The sequence below is a fragment of the Aspergillus ruber genome (assembly GCF_000600275.1).
Source record: "Aspergillus ruber CBS 135680 unplaced genomic scaffold scaffold00026, whole genome shotgun sequence".
NCBI lineage: Eukaryota > Fungi > Ascomycota > Eurotiomycetes > Eurotiales > Aspergillaceae > Aspergillus > Aspergillus ruber.
In genome coordinates, this window is record NW_024467322.1 from 395,719 (window position 1) to 408,577 (window position 12,859).

At 48.4% G+C, this 12,859-nt stretch overlaps 6 protein-coding genes across 6 annotated transcripts; 3 read left to right on the top strand and 3 right to left on the bottom strand.

The window, feature by feature from the left end:
• Nucleotides 1-307: 307 nt before the first annotated feature.
• Nucleotides 308-805, top strand: EURHEDRAFT_415405 (uncharacterized protein). Its single transcript, XM_040782679.1, has one exon. The coding sequence runs from the start codon at nt 423-425 to the stop codon at nt 594-596; it is 174 nt and encodes a 57-aa protein (XP_040636313.1). The 5' UTR covers nt 308-422; the 3' UTR covers nt 597-805.
• Nucleotides 308-2,112, bottom strand: EURHEDRAFT_506413 (uncharacterized protein). Its single transcript, XM_040785858.1, has 2 exons — nt 1,791-2,112; nt 308-1,703 (listed from the first exon to the last, which is right to left on the bottom strand). Exon 2 carries the CDS (start codon nt 1,666-1,668, stop codon nt 685-687), a length of 984 nt encoding a protein of 327 aa, XP_040636312.1. The 5' UTR covers nt 1,669-1,703; nt 1,791-2,112; the 3' UTR covers nt 308-684.
• Nucleotides 2,113-2,327: 215 nt separating this feature from the next.
• Nucleotides 2,328-6,167, top strand: EURHEDRAFT_415407 (uncharacterized protein). Its single transcript, XM_040782680.1, has one exon. The coding sequence runs from the start codon at nt 2,701-2,703 to the stop codon at nt 5,803-5,805; it is 3,105 nt and encodes a 1,034-aa protein (XP_040636314.1). The 5' UTR covers nt 2,328-2,700; the 3' UTR covers nt 5,806-6,167.
• Nucleotides 6,079-7,188, bottom strand: EURHEDRAFT_380097 (uncharacterized protein; the record flags this gene model as incomplete). Its single annotated transcript, XM_040779246.1, has 1 exon — nt 6,079-7,188. One exon carries the CDS (start codon nt 7,186-7,188, stop codon nt 6,079-6,081), a length of 1,110 nt encoding a protein of 369 aa, XP_040636315.1.
• Nucleotides 7,189-7,725: 537 nt separating this feature from the next.
• Nucleotides 7,726-9,501, top strand: arp6 (actin family protein). Its single transcript, XM_040782681.1, has 4 exons — nt 7,726-8,307; nt 8,373-9,084; nt 9,135-9,197; nt 9,254-9,501. Exons 1-4 carry the CDS (start codon nt 7,821-7,823, stop codon nt 9,390-9,392), a joined length of 1,401 nt encoding a protein of 466 aa, XP_040636316.1. The 5' UTR covers nt 7,726-7,820; the 3' UTR covers nt 9,393-9,501.
• A 336-nt stretch (nt 9,502-9,837) lies between these two features.
• On the bottom strand, nt 9,838-10,245 carry EURHEDRAFT_428051 (uncharacterized protein; the record flags this gene model as incomplete). The annotated part of the gene is made up of 1 exon (XM_040783392.1): nt 9,838-10,245. A coding segment is annotated over one exon (408 nt), but the record flags the coding sequence as incomplete, so codon positions are not given.
• Between the last annotated feature and the right edge of the window lie 2,614 nt (nt 10,246-12,859).

Genomic DNA, 12,859 nt, shown 5'->3' on the forward strand with positions numbered 1-12,859 from the left:
AGAAGGGGGATTGGATGAATGAAACCGGCTGGGGTATGCACTAGTAGTATGTATGTATGGAGAGGTGGTCGGGTGTGGGAGGAAGATGCGGCGGGCGGTCGTTTTGATGCCTGAGAGCTCCGGCTGGGGTTATTGAGGGGGCTGGAAACGTGACTTGCAGCCAATAAGAACTGTCTGCTACGGTCCACGTGAGCCCAGCCGCGCGCCAAAACCCCCCGATTACTGAATGCGGTTAGCGTGGGGATCGGAGGGACATAAACAACTGCCGCAGCCGATTCCCCGGCACCCGTCACTCCAGCAACCAGGTACTTGTCTGGAGTACGAAGTGTTGCAGGTTGGAGAAAGAGTCATGAATTATAGGTCTATGATACTTCCAGAGTCGGCTTTCTTGCACCTGGAAAATCAGCTGGTTATTAGGTCAAATGGTTAAAAAGAGACGTGGAATGCTGGAGATCTTCGTTCTTCATACTCATACTGGCTATGCAGCATTACAACACAAGGCTATGCTTTTTACAGCGTGCAAGTGCATGCTCCATGCAGAGTGCAGAACTCTCTGCTCACATGAGTATGAATGTAAAATCATTACAAGTACATGACATGTCAAGATCAATATTCCACTATTTGCTCATTGCATGCATTTACATGCAGTACTAGTTACAGGAGGCATAGACTAAACTAGACCAGTCACTCAGCCCAAGATGCACCTCTCAGCCTGACAGACAAGATCTTGGCAGGCTCCACCGTCTTGCAAAGGACCGGCTCGACTGACGCACCGCTCGTTGAGACATACAAAACCGACTGTTCATCGTTGGCGAAAGCAACTGCAGTCGACCCTGCGACGGTTTTCGTAACCTGACTGCCGGCAATGAGACGGACCTTTCCCTCTGGCGAGATTCTCAGCAATTCATTTTGAGGATTCGTCGACAAATATGCCGTGCCGTCGTCTGCCAATGCAAAGTCGTCAAAGGTGAATCCACTAGTAATGACCTCGATAGGTCCAGTAGGGACCGCGTTCTCGTCAACTGGGAAGCGAGCAAACACCTCCTGGGTGGTACTGGTGTAGTAGACATAGCCATTTTGTACTTTTAAACCATTCACACCCACCAGGATTGGTTGCCCGCTCGCCGGTTTCATGGACGGGTGTGACAAGACCTGCGAGCTTTCTCCAGTCGTGGTATTGAGGCGCCAAATGACGCCTTTTGCGGCGTCTGTGATTAGGAGGAAATCATCACTGAATTTAACCAGTCCATCCAGGAAGACTCCATCGGGAATCGGTGCGAGAAGTTTTGCATGAGGCTTCTCGCCGGTGAGATCAATGGTCCATATCTTGTAAGATCCCGGCGTTGATATCGTACTGGGGAGAGAAAGGTTACCAGAGACAATCGCGAACACATCCTTTTCAACCTCCGCGATGCCTAGGAGGCTCGTGGCGTTGGGAAACTTGTAGAGCAAGGATCCTGTTCCTTGGTCGCTGGTGCCATTCTTAGTCGCTGGGCCAATCGACCAGAGCTCTGGAACGTCGATGCGAGTTGCGAGGATGCTGCCATTGCGCTGAACCGCGAGGTTTTCGAACCAGGTTTGGTTGCGGTCTAGTTGGAAGACAATCGAGACAGAAGCGCTGTCATAGGGGCCTGCACTCCTGCGTTGATAGGGTGCGGCGAGACACATAGGAAGACATAGCGCTAGCAGGGCACTACTATAGCCTAGGATAGATGAGAACGCGCGCATTTGGACGGAGGAGATGTGATCAATTCGAATGAATGAGCGGTAGAGAGTGTTTTGAGACTCACATAAATTCCGGCTGAGCACCAACTATATATCCTTCGCAGACCGATCTACATTTCATATCTTGAAGCATACCGACATTTCCCAACAATTGAATCCCTCGGAAACCACCTACATGAGCTCGTTCGTCTCTATCCCACCAATCATTGTTAGTAAAGATGGTTGTCACTCACAACCGAGGTGGTTCATGCGATGTAGATCATTGAACCAACCTGATCTACGAGGTGGCCGAGATATCCGTCTCGAGTAGATCTGGCATCATTCCAATTTAAGCCTTTCAGCTACAACTTACTGACTCAGTACACTCCACTAACTAGTACTAGAGAACTGTACTCTGTAGTGAAGACCAAACTGGAAACCTCGAGGCATAATAATGCTGTGCAAAATATCCATTTGCACATGTACAGGTCACATGATTTTTACTTTGTAATTGTTTGTAGTACCGTGGTACCACACGCTATCTATATTTATTGCAATTAACAGGAATATATCCCATTATATTCATTATATCCACCATTCCACTATTCAATCATTTTTGAATTGGTGAGATCTTAGCAATCTACGGAGTATTTCATAGTATGGAGCGAATCACCGCATCGGCATCCCTGTATGGCCTTAGGCATCGACGTAAACAATTGGGACAAACAACACCAGTAAAAGAAGACAAGCACATGAATTCTCTCCGTGTCGCAGCTTGGACCAGCTTTCTCTGATACGGTCATACGTTCTGGCGGGGTCTTGCGCCACGTACTTGCTTATTCTATTCTTTATTGAGACCTTCAATCCGTCCCCTAGAAATGGAAGTCTCCGTCTCTTCCCCCTGATCTCGTGCCCGCTATTCGCAAAGCAACACCAACCATTCCGCACCCCTCCTGTTCGTCCGCGTTGACTCGCAACTCCTAGTAATGCGCAAAGATGGATAATCAACCGAGAACTCCAACGAAACCTAGTGGGATTCCGCGCCCAATCCCCAGAGCTTCCCGTTTGCCTTTGCCTTCGTCCACCGCGTCGAAATCGCTCAAACCTTCGCCTTCGCGGGAAAAGTTGCAAGCAGACCCAGGTCTTGACGCTACTAAGCTGCGCAGACCGTCCGAGGATAGTGCATTCAAGAAGCCGGCCCTTCCTAGACCATCGTCGTCTTTGAAAGGCACGTACCGGCGATCCGGAATACCTCAGACGGGGGTGAGCGACATATCAAGACAAGAAGTGGAGGAACTGGACGATGATGCTTCAACTGTGTATACCAATGGATCGGAGTTGGATGATGTAGATGTTCGCGGGCGTACCATGCTGGAAAAGCCGTCGCTGTCGGACAGGACGATCGAGACGCTGTCCAAGATCCCGCCGTCGCCAGGTCCATCGCGACAGTCCAGTTTCTTCAACGCCACAAGCCCGATTCGCTCTCCATCTCGTCCGACCTCCTCCATGACAAATTATTCGCGATCCCCCTCGAGGTCATCGTTTGCTCGCCAGCCGATTGGCAGCGATCTATTGTCCTCCCAGCAACCGTCCACAATGCGCCTTCCATCCAGATCTCGGATATCAGCAACCCCGACACTACCCACAAACATCGCATCAATTGAGCAGGACTCCGTAGCGGCAGCTCCCGAAAGTCCCTCAAAATTGAGGCGACCTTCTACGAGAACAAGTCTATATGGTGGAATAAAGAGCACGGGGACGGCTATCGCGCCCAAGCCACGCCAGTCTCTGAACAGACCGCTCTCAATTAAGCCCACAGAGTCAAATATGGCGCCCCCGTCGCAGACGCTCCAAGTAAAAAAAACACGAAAAGTTCCATCGAACTCTTCGCTCAAACGCTCACCATCTTCCGCGGACTCAAGGAAATCGTCCGCTACATCTACGGCTCCGGACCTATCAGCGGAGCAGCACTCGGAACTTGAAACAAGAAAAGGTTCGAAATCATCCAACGCCTTGAGGGAAAGCATTGCAAAAGCCAAGGCCGCTCGGAAAGCAGTGGTACAGAACACCACGCAGACAACAGCAGTCCCTGCTGACCCATTCGATGTTACCGATCCTTTTAATCAGCAGCCCAAAGACTCCAATCATGGGCTTCTTCGGAAGCGCGTGGAGTCTGCTCGGACTTCTGGTAATCTAAATATTGCGGCCATGTCCCTGGCAGAGATCCCGCAGGAAGTCATGACCATGTATGAGTTTAACCCAGACTCGTCCACCGATTGGTATGAATGTGTGGACTTGGTCAAATTCATTGCTGCGGACAATGAATTGACGGAGATTCCGGATGCTGCATTCCCCGACGTTGATCCCGAAGGCGTTGATTACGATTCTAATGAAAAGGGCAACCAATTTGGTGGACTGGAGATACTCGACTTCCATGGCAATCTGCTCCGATCTCTTCCCATGGGTTTCAGGAGGTTGCAACACCTCCATAGTTTGAACCTGTCCAACAACCAATTAACCACAGATGATTTACATGTGGTCTGGGAAATGAAGTGGCTGCGCGATCTGAAGTTGGCTAAGAATCAGTTGCAGGGCACTTTCCCTTCTGCCATTGGTGAACTTCGGGGTCTGGAAGCCTTAGACTTGCATGAAAACTCACTCACAGAACTTCCTGAAGAGTTTAGGGAACTAAGCGCCCTGAGATTGCTGGACGTCGGCCACAATGCACTGGTCACATTGCCCTTCGAGGCTCTGAGTCGACTTCCTCTGAAGGATATCCGTGCACCGAAGAACAAGCTGGCAGGGGCCCTGATTCCTGCATCCGTGCAGCAGTTTAGTGCGTTGCAGAACCTGGACGTAATTAACAATGCGTTGGAGAAGCTGTCGGACAACGACAAGCTTGAGCTTCCTAATGTACAGACTCTGTCATTGAGTGTAAATCGCATCAAGAGCTTGCCGAATGTCTCTACCTGGCAGGCACTGTTGTCATTGCTTATGGAGGATAATTCTCTGAGTGAGATTCCACAAGGCTTCATCGAACTCAAGAGTGTCCGTAACGTTGACTTCACGGGAAATGATATCCCGCGATTGGATGAAAAGATCGGACTAATGGATAATTTGGTGACCTTCCGTATTGCCAACAATCCGCTCCGCGAAAGGAAGTTCCTGGGTATGTCCACAGATGAGATCAAACAGGCCCTGCGGAACCGATGCGAACCAGAATTCCAAGCAGATACAGACGACGATGAAGGCTCTGTCGCTACTCAGTTTACTCTTGCTCCAGAAACTCGAGCTGAAACCCCAGCTGAGACCTCAGCTGTGAATCCACCTGAAGTTCCAGCTCAATCGACAACAGCAAGTGCTACTACGTCTACAACTTCCTGGCATATTAGACCGGGAGGAGTTCTCGACAGATCCTACACGGAAACGCGGGAGTTGAAGACAGAGCAGATCGAAGGAATTGCCAATTCTCAAGATATTCGATGTCTCTATCTGCAGCATAATGAGATTTCGCATTTCCCCGTGCCAGCAATTAGTATGCTGGCGCACAGTCTGATCGACCTGGACCTGTCACACAACACGCTGAACAGCTCTGCTCTCTTCTCAGCCTCCATTTCTCTCCCGAACCTCCAGAACCTGACCATTAATTCGACTGGCCTCACAACCATGGAACCTGTTCTGGCCAACCTTTCGGCCCCGCTTCTCACTTTCCTGGACGTCTCAATCAACCGCCTTACCGGCAACCTACCCGCGGCTCGCCAGACATACCCCAATCTAAAGACCTTCATCGCCGCTGATAACCAGTTCAACAGTCTGGAATTCGAGGCCGTCCAAGGTCTACAGGTCCTAGATGTCGGCAACAACAACATCAACGCTCTTCCACCGAAGGTCGGCTTGCTGAGAGCAGAGGGATCTAGCAAGAACTGGGGAGGCGGATCTGCTTTGAGGCGGTTTGAAATCGCTGGTAATACGTTCCGGGTCCCTAGATGGCAGACTGTTGCAAAAGGCACGGATGCGGTTTTGGAGTGGTTGAAGGATCGGATTTCAACTGAAGAGCTTCGTGAGTTGGAGTCGGACGATGAGGGGAATTTTGAGGAATGAGAAAGTCCTCTTCGAGGTGATTGCACGGCTAAGTAGTTGTACATGGCCGCCACAGGCCCCATTTGGGTGTGGTTACATTATTGTTTTGCATGTTGTCTTATTTGTGTGTAAATATTCCGAAGCGCTTCTGTTGTTTCTTTTTTGCATATTTTCGGGACAATATATGTACTATTAATTGGATATAGACAAAAACATAGCAATTTTATAACCCGAGAGAATTGAAAACCAGCCCCAGGCTATGCTTTGTATCCATGCCTAAGCTTCATGATCGCACTAAATTGTCGCCTCGTCAATTGACTTGCTAACCTCATCCATAACCTTCAACCAAGTCTTCGACCAAGTCGTAAACTTATCCTCTGTGTCCTCCGCGGCACCCCAAGGTAACTTCACGAGACCAACAGCCTTCGCAGCATTATTCTTGACCTTGCCTAGGAACTGAGTATGCCTTTCCCAGTTTTCTTCGTACAGTGCACCTGCTACCTCGTCGATATCATCAGGGATGGATTGTAAATTCACCATAAGGGACTCGAGTTTGCGGACACCAGCACTAGATGCGACAGAAGCATTACCGGCATTCTTCAATCGATTCGTTAAAATGGCGGGGAAGATTTGCGCGACAGGTTTAAGGATGCGAAGGGTCGACTTCTTGCGGGCGTGCGTGATAGCCGTATCGTCATCGTCATCGTCATCTTCATCGTCATCTTCACCACCAGCATCCTTCTTATCCTCACTCAACAAATCATCGAAGAAATCATCATCCTCATCCGGATCCCATTCCTCAATTTCTTCAACCGCATCCTTCACAAGATCTCTCCACTGCTCAACACGCCGAATCACAAACCCCACAACCCCCTTCGTCGCAACATCAACAAGGGCATCACACGCATCCCAGACCCGACCTGTCGCAACGGTCACAACATCCTTCTCCTCCTGCGAAAGATCATCTTCTTTCTTGCTCTCACTTTGTGCTTTATTCTTCTTATCCGCGACATCCTTGACTTTCCCAATAAGCGCACCTAACTCCTTCAATGCCGCCTTCGCCAGGATTTGAATCTCAGCATGGAATGCTTTCGTAAAGTCATCTGGATTGACAAGTAACGCAGCCGTAACGAGTGACGGGAGCACGGATTCATTCAACGCGCTCAGCACCGTACAAACAGCAGAATGCGTAAACGGTGCCGTAATAGTAAGAAGCGAGAGTTTCGTGACTTGCGAGTGCAACGTGTGTGACGAGGCTGTTAGGAGGGAGAGCGCGTCATCTTTCCTCTTCGCATCATCCGTTTCGTTGGGAGCGGGTTTTTGGGGCGGGGAGTAGATGGCGGTTTGGAATTGGTCGAGGAGGGTGAGGGTTGTTGTTAGGACGAGGGAGAGTTTTTGGGACATTCTGGCTGGTTGTGCGCGTGGAGGGGGGGGGGGGGGGGGGGGGTATTGTCAGGCGTTGGAGAGAGGAATAGCTTTAGGTGGTTGATGCGGCGGGAGAGAAATTTCGCAGGGACTGCGGGGCTGCTGATTAGGGCTTGGCGGGGTCACCTGCAGGGACCCTGAGTCACAGCGAACTGCCATCTTCTAGGAAATATGAATCTATTACACTCACCAGTCCTCTATCACGTCGTGTTGTATGTTTTATAATAATAATATAGGTGTGTGATATTCTGTAATGAATACGTGCTGTGACGGTACATGGATCACTTGCAGGAGAACGTAGGAGACGTAGAATTAACACAATAATATTTATCTTCCTTTATTGCCCTAACTGGTACTTAGTACATAGATAAATTACTAGAGAGATAGGACAACATACAAAATTTATTTGCAAGATTTTGAATGCAGTGCCCTAATAAAGAGCCCTAATTTCCTAATCAGACCATGATCGGGGAAACGTTTAGCTTCGCCTCCGATCTCCGTCGTTAGAAGCTGTCAGGTCAATCGCAGCCCAGCGCAACTTTTTCCTCAATTTTATTTTCTATGATGATTCCCAAATAAATTATTAATACCGCAGCCAGAATTAATCCATAATGGGGACCACAAAACCCCGCCCCCCAGCCAAATCCTCAATCACCGAAGCGCGGTCCCTCCCGGAGAAGACCTTCATCATCGATAATGGCGCATACACTATGAAAGCAGGCTACGCGCCTGAATCCCCTCTCTCAGACGATCCACTATCAACATGTAACACAATACCGAATACAATCGCAAAAACGCGTGGAAACCGCATCTACATCGGCTCGCAGCTCAACGCGCAGCCCACGGACCTGAATGAGATGATGTTCCGGCGGCCGGTGGAGAAGGGATATATTGTAAACTGGGAAGCGCAGAAGGAAATATGGGAACATTCTTTTCTTGACGAGAAGACGGTGCGGAGTAAGGAGTTCAGGATTGCGAGTCCGGAGGAGACGACATTGGTGCTTACGGAGGCGCCGAATGCTCTGCCTGTGTTGCAGAAGAATGCGGATGAGATGGTTATGGAGGAGTGGGGGTTTGGAGGCTATTTGCGATGCGTGGGTATGAATTAAAATTAAGAATAGAGCATTTCTCTATATCGTTTCTGACTGATTTGCTCCCGTTAGGTCCGTCGCTGAACGCTTGGAACGAAGTGCAATCGCTGTTCGGAGATCCGATTTCGCAAAATCTCGATGCTGTTGTTTCTCCGGCTGAATGCCTACTTGTTGTCGATTCCGGATACTCTCATACCACCGTCACCCCGGTCTATAAGGGACAGCCTTTACAGCGCGCGATCCGCCGACTCGATTTGGGAGGAAAACACTTGACGAATTTCCTCAAGGAGATGGTATCGATGCGACAGTACAACATGGTCGATGAAACGTATATTATGAACGAAGTCAAGGAGGCTGTCTGCTTCGTAAGCGACGACATCTCCAAAGACATGGAACGGACGTGGAAAGGGAACCGGAAGCGTGACCAATCTGATCCTGGTGAAGGGGTTGTGGTCGACTATGTACTTCCGGACCCCAACGCCGGAAAAAGGGGCTTCATGCGACCGCACGATCCGCTTTTGGGTGTTAAGAAGAGGAAAAGTGTTCTTTCTGGGGAGACTGGCGCCGAAGCGTTGTCCGAGGATGTGTTAGTTCTGGGTAATGAACGCTTTACCGTTCCTGAGATTCTGTTTACGCCACATGATATCGGCATGAAACAAGCCGGTATATCGGATATTATACTTCAGAGTTTGTCTGTGCTGCCGCCAGGGTTACATCCGGTGTTTCTGGCCAACGTTCTTGTTGTTGGAGGGAATGCCTTGATTCCTGGGTTTATGAAGAGATTGTATGCATCTTCTCTAACTTATAATTTATACTTGTGCTAATATTTCTCAGACAAACGGAGCTACGCGAGATTGCCACATCTGAATGCACCGTCCGAGTCCGTTGCCCTGAACAGTATGTAGCCCATGTTCCCCCCTATACCTTGCACACTAACAGTGAATCTCCCATAGTCCTATTCGCTCCACTTGGCTGGGCGCATCCCGACTTGCCACGAACAGAGACGAACTAAAGAAAGTGGGAATAACTCGCCAAGAGTATCAAGAGTATGGTTCTTCGTGGGCTGGTCGGAAGTTTGCTGGTGCTCTGTGAGGTTTTTTTTTTTTTCTTTTCTTAGCATGGTGGTATGGAGTTTACGGATTGGCATGTTTAATTCTAAATTTCCGTATATATCTCGCAATGGCCATGATACCCTTGACGTATTTCATCTGTTCACTACAGTATTCCTCGCTCTTATGCCTGTACAGAGTAGTCTTCCACAGTGACTTGTGACTTTACTTTTCTAGGTGCTATTGCTTGACGTGGAAGTCTGGGGATTACTACGACCCAGGACGAGGAAAACGTGGTCAAATGTTAGCGACGAGATAGTCAATTTAACTCTGCTGATTTGAAATGTTCAAGTAACTGGTACATTCGTTCCTTGCACTTCCATGAGTCGAATCCAATCCCAGTTATGCTCAACTCCTGTATCGTATGCCTCCCAAGCAGACCTCATAACATTTCTGCATACTTGAGCATTCCGAAATTGACGGAATCCGTCGACACGATCTAGTTGCTCGTCGATGACTTCTCTGCTCTGTTGCTGTATGCAAGCCATCCCGATAATAAAGACCGGAAACAAGGCAAACGATAGTAGATCTGGTAATTTAACAGCAGAAAGACACTGCAGACCCCTGTCAACCATTGTCTGCACCTTTTCATTGGCAATTTTGTTGGGGTACACAATGGAAAATAACCAAATGAAAGAAGCGGCGATCCAGGCCTCGCACATATTGCAGTAGTCGTCTGGTAGTCCTTCGCCAGGAAGCTTCCAATCGTCAATATTTTGCCAGATGCCAACGGCTTCAGCGATTACTGTTGCTTGAAGCGGTGCTGTATTGGCATCTGAGCGGAGAGAGACGATGCGCGAAACTATATTGATTAGACCATTATACACACCAAACATATGTTCCTTCTGGTCGGTATTGGGTGAAGATAAAGCGTATTCTTGCCTGCAACTGATCAAGCTGCTTTTGGGCCTTTGAACCGTTACACTGGCGAGGATGTCGTGGTAGAGAAAGAATTGCATAAGGAAGCTGTCAAACCCTAGTTCCTCCAGCTCTTCACGATCTGGGCCTTCATCTCCCTCGTCATGCTCTTCATCACTCTGGCTTTGTTCCTCCCACGCGCTGAAAACAATATCCCTAGCCCTGTCAAGCCGTACTTGGCAGCATTTGTCGCCTGTCCCTTCTGAAAGTTCGTAGAGGTATAACAAGAGGTAACTCATAAGCAAGGCTTCATACTCTGCTCGTCTTTCCTGTGTCCCACTATCGAGATCCTGCAGGGCGGTTACTCGCAAAGATTGGAGCTCTTCCGTCTCCTGTAGCAATTTCTGCTTCTCACCAGTAAACATACTGGCCTCGGTATCATTGGATGACATGTGATTTATCATATGTGAGGCTCCCAAACAAAGTGCAGCCTTGAGAATTATTGGATAATCAACGGCCATGGCAACTACAACCGACATAACCGGGTCGTCATCCTGGTCCGACGGAAGCGTCAAAATATGCGACGTTGACTGCACAAAGTGGAAGAGAAATAGTTTCTCGTGAGGAGATTCTATACCTTCTAGTATTTGGCAAATGTCGTCCGATGTAGTCGATGAAGCTATGAGATATGCGTTGGTCAACATTTGTGTTCTTGCAGATAGGTATAACGGTGTGCAACGAGAGAGACTACAGACCTTGTCTACTTTGACATGCAGGGCAAGGGCATCCATATTGCTTGGTATTCATGTTTTCGAGTAGTCCTTGTATAAAACAATCCAAGAAGCAACGACCAGATTGTTTCTATATGAAACAGCAAAGCGTTGCCTTTTATCGACCCTTGGATACCGTATACCTGTCCATAACTCTATGGAAAACATAGTCTCTGATTTTCTGCGGCAAACGCGGTATTGTTATAAAGGAAAGAACAGGGATGTATCTATACAGCTGCCTGTTGAAGTAATCTCGCCTCAGCTATGGGCCATCCTGCCATAGGGTTCAAAGTACGAGCACGGCTACCACCGCATCCTCAGCCAGATAGGGCATGAAGACGCGAGAATATGTGCGCTGAGCATTCTGGGCCCAAACTGACTGAGCTATTTCTATCATAATCCACACGACCCACCAAAATGTTCAACACCCCCTGATAATGCAGTGATCGCCCTGTATGGCTTGCGCACGGGAATACACGTATAACATCCTAGTTTCTCATTGAGTTCGAGCGTCCCATGGAACAGACTGGATGCAATTTAAGCAGCCTCAACCCTATTCTCCGTGGTACTTTGTATAGAAGTCCATGCGTCTCTTGGCTGCCTTTTCTGATAGAGAATGTGGAGTGATCTAACCCGATGTATCTAGTTCCAGCCGCGTGTGTGGGGATTTACGTGCATAAACGAGATAGCCGCGCTATAAACATCCACCTCTTCAGAATTACAGCCCAATAGTACTTGCTGAATAGTAATATCCATATATGCTTGTCTATAAATGTCTCTTCATCTTGCAGTACCCCGTTGAAGACCCCTGGCTAGATTTGTGGCGACTTGATGGACCACGGATCCTTGGACAGAAAACCCGAGGAGCTCCCAGCGCCATCGACATTGGGAAGGACTATTTTGGGAGACCCTTCCCGATTAGCGAAGCCGAATTTACTCCTGATGCATGATTCTACGGAGCTGTTCACTCCAGCCACTTATGTCTCATCGGCAACTTGTCATGTTCCCTGATATCGCAATTCTGAAGATTACACAATGATTGCAAAGTGACAACAACAATTCGTCTACGCCCAAATCTCCCAGATGAGCTGCAGAAATACTGGAGTGCGCGAAAAAAGACATCCTAGGTCCGAGCTCAATCCAACTTGGGAACAGACCCTTGGTGATCATCACATGGGTGACCACGTTGCACGCATGAAGACTAGCATGGCGGCCCAAAGCTTGCCCATGCACCCAAGATTGTGTTCGTATCCGAAACAAGTAAAGTCGTACCACTCTTTAGAAGGAGGGTGGCAAGAAGGAAATCCATAGCAGTTGAATGCCGCATTTTGTGGTTGCTAGTCCAGTATTGATTCTTCCAATTCTACTGACTGGAGGGCCATGGCTTTGGTTGTGGGATATGGTTCGACGCTGGGAGTATAAGTGTCTCAGAGTAGTGATGTTCAAGCAGATTATTTTACGGAGTTACTGAGGGCGAATGTTTTGGCTAAATCAGTCACACTGCTGCCCAACCTCCGCGGCTGTACTCTGCCCGTTGAGCAAAATGTCAAGAAGGAATGTCGGGCAATGCGTGTAGGATACAATGTGGCAGGGTATCACTGGCTGTTAAATGTGACTACGCCTAATCACCATCCCCTACACTTAGCCAACAACCCCCCGCTTTAGTCAAGCCCTAATCTGCAACTTGATATAAAAAAAAAAAAAAAAAAAAAAAAAAAAAAAAAAACAAAAAAACTGTTGTTTCGTCGATACATCGACGAGGAGGTGTATAGAAATTCTTTATTATGGCCACGAAAGTATGGCAATAAACAGTATTATATTA